Here is a 6,717-nt window from a genome sequence, read left to right as displayed (position 1 = left end):
AACTCATTAAAAGTGCAAGAATTAGACAAGTTTTGCTCTTCGTACTTTTAATGAGTTTAATTTTAGTCCAATGTTAACTTAGACTAAGTTCTTATAAAGTTATAGAGATCAAAAACAACGATTTGAAAATGTAGAAATCAAAATAAAAATTTGATGAAATGATAGTCACTAACAAACGTTATTAACCCAAATATTTATAATAAGTTCCATTATTTGTACGTGTGAGAGCAAGATGTCCACAGAATTAATTCTATTCATTTAAAATACATACAGGAAAGGAAATTCCAAATTCTCATGAGCAGCTTGCATTCCACAACACCCATTTTGCTGTGCACTCACCAGCTGGTCACACAGCTCAGTAATCTCTGCCACGTGAGCACCATGCATGCATGTCTACGTGGGACCCCATCCCCTCACACACGTAAGCCATTCCATTCATCCATCTTCCTCTTCCTCCGCTTTATAAGCCATCTCAACTTTCACTCTCTCCTTCAATGCAAGCTTTCCGACGACGGAGTCCATGGCTTCCACCGACCAGTCACCGGATCCGACACCGGCGAAGGGATCACCATTAGAACCAGTTCCGGGAGCACCGATGTCTATGACGCAGAAGGCGGTCGACACGGGGGCCGATATTATGCAGTCGCTGAAACCGATCAACCAGTTCAGCATGCATGTGTGCAGCTTCGCAATTTTCAGCCACGACATGAGCCGCCAGATCGAGACCCACCATTTCTGCTCTCGCCTCTCCGAGGACTTTGTTCAATGTGCCGTCTACGCCTCCAACGACCGCAGAGCCCCTCTCCTTGGTACCCCCCCCCCCAAAAAAAAAAAAAAAAACTCTTCAAAGTTCGCTGTTGAAATACTTTGAACGAATACACATGATAGATGAGTTGAGTTAAAATAGCTGCTCAATATATCTTGTTCTAGTCGTTGAATATTCAACTATGACACATATGAGGCCTTAGATCACAGAGTTGAATTATTTGATATGTGTGTGTTATATTTCGTAAGATAAGTATAAAATGATGTGCCTTTTGATAATCTCTTTTGTGTGACAGGTGTGGAGTACATTGTTTCGGATAAGATATTTGAAACTTTTCCACCGGAGGAGCAGAAGCTTTGGCATTCTCATGCTTATGAGGTTTTGAGCTCATAAGTATTTGATACTTGTAGATTTTCTTTTTCTATCGTTTAGTGAGAGATAGTTTAGTTTGTAACTAAAAGGAAGAATATATGGATGGATGCAGATAAAATCTGGGATATGGGTCAACCCCCGAGTTCCTGAGATGATCGCCAAGCCAGAGCTTGAAAACTTGGCCAAAACTTATGGCAAGTTCTGGTGCACCTGGCAATTTGATCGAGGTATATACACTATCTTCAAAGTTGTTCTAATGAAAGTTTTCCATATTTGGATTCAGTAACAGACAAATCCAATATGAACATTACGAGTAGTTGATGAGATGGACTCTTACCATCTCTTACTGAATCTGTCTATCATTAAATCTAAATGGGGCTCTTATTAAACCCAAATTTATCAGAGGTCATACCAATATGATCGAGTTTTGATGTGTGGGAAATTGGGAAAACAGGGGACAAGCTGCCAATGGGGGCTCCAGCACTGATGATGTCTCCACAATCTGTAAGTCCTGGGATTGTGAGACCAGAGCTGCGGCACGAGAGGGATTCCAAGTACGGCATTTCTTCTGAGAGCCTCCAGAGCTCAAGGATGGAGATTGAAGAGCCTCAAATGATCAGTCCCATGGCAGATTACTGGAAGCAACATGGAAAGGGATTCGCCATTGACTTTGAAGTGACCGAAATGAAACGCACAGCTCCTTTTCCTTGAACACCTCAAAATGTGTGTCTAATGTACTATGTTGAAATAATTTCGTATGGCCTTATATATATATATATATATATATATATATCTACAAAATTATTTATGGTGTTATATCTAGCTTGCCTGAGCAATGTAGCTTTCAATAATAAGTAATAAACCTCTTTCTTCTTATTGTTGCATTATATGGGGAGTGGCGAGTTGCTTTACATTTAACTAACTGGAGCCGACCAAAGTGTTGATAAATCCAAGATGGATTTAGTTTATTAACAGCAAACATATTGTCTCTGCCAACAACTGTTCTGATCATTTTCATCTCCATCCTTCTTTTGAAGGAAGCAGAGTTTTATATAATCAAATTGTGTCTTCGCAGGACTTTTAAATTTCTTTAGAATTAAAAGAATCAAACTAAGGACAGACAGGTCTGCCCTGAACTAACGATGAGGGAACATTGAAATTTGGAGAATTTAATTTTACAGAGAACCCACAGAGGGGTTGCTTTGTGTCACTCTTAGATCTTTCTCTCCTTCATAGTCCTATCTATATTCTGTTTCTTCTTCCTCACTTATGGTATATATTGGATTCCGAGACAAATGAAGCTAATTTCTTGAAGACCCAAATAGCAATCGTTTTAGTCTTCTCATAGATCTCCTTGAGAAAGGTACTCCTCTGTCACCGTATTTCTATCTTGTGCTCCGAATGAATTAGATTCTCTCATGTGTCGAGTTTCATTGCAGGATTAATAATGTTGCTGTCTGCTGTAGCAATTGCCGCAATTTCGCATCGTCTTCTTCATCATTATCTCACTTCGCAAGACAGGAACCAGAATGAATCTGGGTGCACAGTACCAGCAGCGATGACATTTGGTTCTAATGGCATTGATGTTTTGGATGTCTTATACTCGCACCAAGCTGTTGCACGAATCAAACTGTGATGTAATGGAGGCTAAGGCTCAAATTTCCAATTCCAATGTTTTTGACTCTTTAGAATGGAGAAAGCCAATCCTGGGGGAAGTTATGGAGGCATTAGCTGATCCTAATGCTCATCTAATCGGAGTTTATGGCTCACAGGAAGAGATCAAAGACACTTTGCTTCAGAGAGTTTGTAGAAGAGTTCAAAGAGACCAACTGTTTGGTATGGTTGTGACAGCAGTTGTAACCAAGTATCCTGATGTGAAGAAGATTCAAGAGGATATTGCTCGTCAACTAGGATTTACTTTGAAGCACATGTCAAAAGATAAAAGAGCTAACGAATTGATTTATAGGATCAAGAACGAGCAGAAAATTCTCATTCTACTCCGTGATCTCTACAATAAACTTGACTTGGGTAAGGTAGGCATCCCATGTAGTGCGGATCACACAGGCTGCAAAATATTACTCACTTCGACGGATGAAGATCTCCTATCCAAACATATGCATACCCAGATAAACTTTATGGTTTAAAAATTCTCTTCTTTGACAAAAGCTTCAGCCTTTTAAGGAGAGTTTACTAAATGTGTGTGTTGTAATGGTTTATTGTATATGTGCTGTCTTTTCTCCCTTTTCTCAATAGGATTATGTATTCTTACTGTCTTTGTTTTTGGTGCGAGACTTGAAGCTGGGTGGTGAAGAAAGTTTCTCAGTGATATCTTGTTTGCTATAATAAAAAAGTCCTTTAGAGAAAGTGGGAAAGTGAATGGGAATTGAAATTGAGAAAGAAAATAAACTTGCTGTAAAACCAATTTATATGTTTGACATGAATGAAGAAATATATTGAACATAGAAAATTGAAAAAAAAGGAATAATGACATAAATATCTTTCATAATAAAAAAGAGATAATTAGAATTCGGCTGTAAAGAATGGCATGATTTTTCTGATGCGAGTGGCATTTCTTTAACTATCTTATACGAGACTCATTCTTATATATGGTGGGAGTGAACCTATAATATACTCCTCCGGTCCTTAATATAAGACCCATTTAGCTAATTTGATTAGATTAAGGAAGTTAGGTAAATTAGTTAATTATGAGAAAAGTGACATATTTTTCCTAAAACACCATAATCATCTTTCTTAATACCCCATCTCTCTCTTCCACTTGATTATGGTTGAGATAGTATTTATAAGGGTAATTTAGAAAAAATTAATAAATATGAAAAATGGGTCTTATATTTAAGACCAAAATCAACTCAAGAATTGGGTCCTATATTAAGGACCGGAGGAGTTCCTCTTTTCCTAAAATTTCTTATGCTTTTTACCAAACACAACTATGCGTCTTGAAGACTGTATATTGGAATTTTGGCCAAGTAATGTCAAAATAATTTAGTATGGCCTTATATATATAAACACATATATATGTAGAAATTTATTTACTGATATTATAGCTAGCATGGCTGAGCAATGCCATTCTCAATAATTAAACCACCCATTATTTGCTAGCGAAGTCAGTTTATATGTATGTATTTCTGTGTGAGAATATATGTGTATATGTAGGTTGGGACAAAGAAGGAGGAAAACATCAGTTGATCTTAGATACTCGAAAGTTCATAGAATGGTTTACAGAGACAAATTTATGTGAGTACAATTTTGAAGATGATTGAAGAGCAGATTGCAATCCACTCATGGCTCATATTTGATAACTCTAGAGATAAACGAGTGATCAGTGAACTAAATATTAAGTGTATTGTTTATAAGGATGGTGAACGAAACACATAAATTTCTGGAGAAATGAATTTTTAAAACAGAACGAAGACAAAAACAGGAACGATAAAGAGAAAGCAAACTGTTACAAGTCAATATTGCTGTCAAAGTACTCTCTACGACACAAGTCTTCAACTTTACTTTCCATATTAAAATATAATCACGAAGCTGCCTTCCCATTTCTGAGATCTTTCTCTCCTTCATACTCCTATCTAAGCTCTGTTACTTCTTCCCCCAAAATTTCTAGGATTCCCAGAAAAAAAGAAGCTAATCTCTTGAACATCCGAACAGCAATCTTTTTAGTCTTGTTCAGAAAGGTACTCCTCTGTCACTGTATTTCTATTTTGTGCTCTGAATAAATCAGATTCTGTCATGTCTTGAGTTCCATTTCAGGATCAATAATGCTGCGATCTGCTGTAGCGATTGCTGGAGTGATTGGCCTTGCTGCAATTTCCCATCGTCTTCTTCGTCATTATCTCACTTCAAGCAAATCCCAGACACCCAACACTCAATCGGAAGACAAGAACCAGAACAAAACTGGGTGCACAGAACAAGAAGCGATGATGCTCAATTCCTACGGTACTGATGTGCCACAATGCTGTATTTTGAATGATCGTTATATTCTTGAATCATACTGCAATGAAGGGAGGCCTTTGCATAAAAAACAAGCGATGACGTACAATTCTAATGCTTTTGATGCTTTAGAATGGAGAAAGGAAGTACTGGAGAATGTTATGGAGACATTAGCTGATCCTAATACACATTTAGTTGGAGTTTACGGCTTAGATGACGAGATCAAGGACATTCTTCTTCAAAGAGTTTACAGAAGAATCGAGAGAGATAATCTATTCGGTATGGTTGTGACAACAACTGTAAGTAGATGTCCTGATGTGAGTAAGATTCAAGAGGACATTGCTCGTGAACTAGGCTTTACTTTTAATAACAAGTCTCAAGATAAAAGAGCCAAAGAATTGATTGATAGGATAAAGAACGAGCAAAATATTCTTATTATACTCTGTGATCTATACAGGAAGCTTGATCTGAGTAAGGTGGGAATTCCTTGGGGTTCATATCACGCGGGCTGTAAGATATTACTTACTTCTACAACTGAACATGTGCTATCCGACCACATGCATACCCAGAAGAATTTCATGGTCTGACGATTCACTTAATGTATAAAAGCTTTAAACTTTTGTTGAAGAGTTTCCCGATCATATACGTTGCAAGGGGCTTATTACATGTTTGCTCTTTTATCCTTGATAAGATTATGTAATATTAGCATTGGTGGCTTGCGTTCTCTAATAATTTTGTTAGTTTTGGGTGTAAGAATTGGAAAGTTTGTGTTCTATAATATTTTAAGGATATATGTATGTAAGGTCATTGTTATGGAAATGTGAATGGAGTAGTTGGGGTGCTAATTCCACAAGATGGGTCCTTCCGCGTTGAAATTAATGACTCTGTTGTGTCGACTTGCTTTAATGAATTAAGACACAGACACACTCTTGCCTAATTGGAGTATGGTCATGAAGCTGCACCACAATTTCTAGAATATTCCTCTCATTCAGCCTGTTATGCAATTTCTCTTCTTCCCAGAGGAAATTAATTTGCCATACTGCATCTGGAGCTAGAGTCATAATTAAATTCGAACGTGGGACCCTGGCAGTTGACAGAAACTAATTTCCTCAAGTCCTTACAAATAGGAATTAGCATTCGGTAATAATTGGATTAACCAAAAACTGAATAGAGTAAATTTTTAACACCAAACTAATTAATCAAATTAACCGAAACCAAGTTAACCAAAATATTTTGATTCAGTTAATTGGTTAATCAAAATATATAAATATGAAAAGTGATTTTAGATTAGAAAAACATAATAAAACACAATTACAATTATTAATTAATGATATTTCATTATTCAATATCATTTATTATAATAATAGTTATTATAACTATAGTCATTATAACCATATTTATTAAATCTAAATATATGGAAATGCATTGTTCTAGCTCAGGTACGACCACATATATATTTATTATAACAATATATATTAAATATAAATATATTATATATGTATTTCAATTTTTCGGTTTTAACTAAATTTTTTCCCAATAACCGAACTGAATACTGAAAAAAGAATTGTTGAAAAATAAAAACCAAATATTTAACTGAAAACCCAAATAATCAAACTGGAAAATCAAAA

General features: G+C 36.2%; 1 protein-coding gene across 1 annotated transcript; it reads left to right on the top strand.

Annotated features, from left to right (window-relative positions):
• Positions 1 to 520: 520 nt before the first annotated feature.
• LOC114739265 (oil body-associated protein 2C-like) lies at positions 521 to 1,849 on the top strand. The gene is made up of 4 exons (XM_028927313.1): positions 521 to 809; positions 1,062 to 1,144; positions 1,251 to 1,365; positions 1,593 to 1,849. The coding sequence occupies exons 1-4, from the start codon at positions 521 to 523 to the stop codon at positions 1,847 to 1,849; spliced, it is 744 nt and encodes a 247-aa protein (XP_028783146.1).
• The last annotated feature ends 4,868 nt before the right edge of the window (positions 1,850 to 6,717 follow it).

The sequence above is a fragment of the Neltuma alba genome, unplaced genomic scaffold, assembly GCF_004799145.2.
Source record: "Neltuma alba isolate B1F8T4 unplaced genomic scaffold, ASM479914v2 tig00002822_pilon, whole genome shotgun sequence".
Lineage (NCBI taxonomy): Eukaryota > Viridiplantae > Streptophyta > Magnoliopsida > Fabales > Fabaceae > Neltuma > Neltuma alba.
The sequence above is the reverse complement of the archived record's forward strand: the minus strand, read 5'-3'. Positions and strand labels throughout refer to the sequence as shown.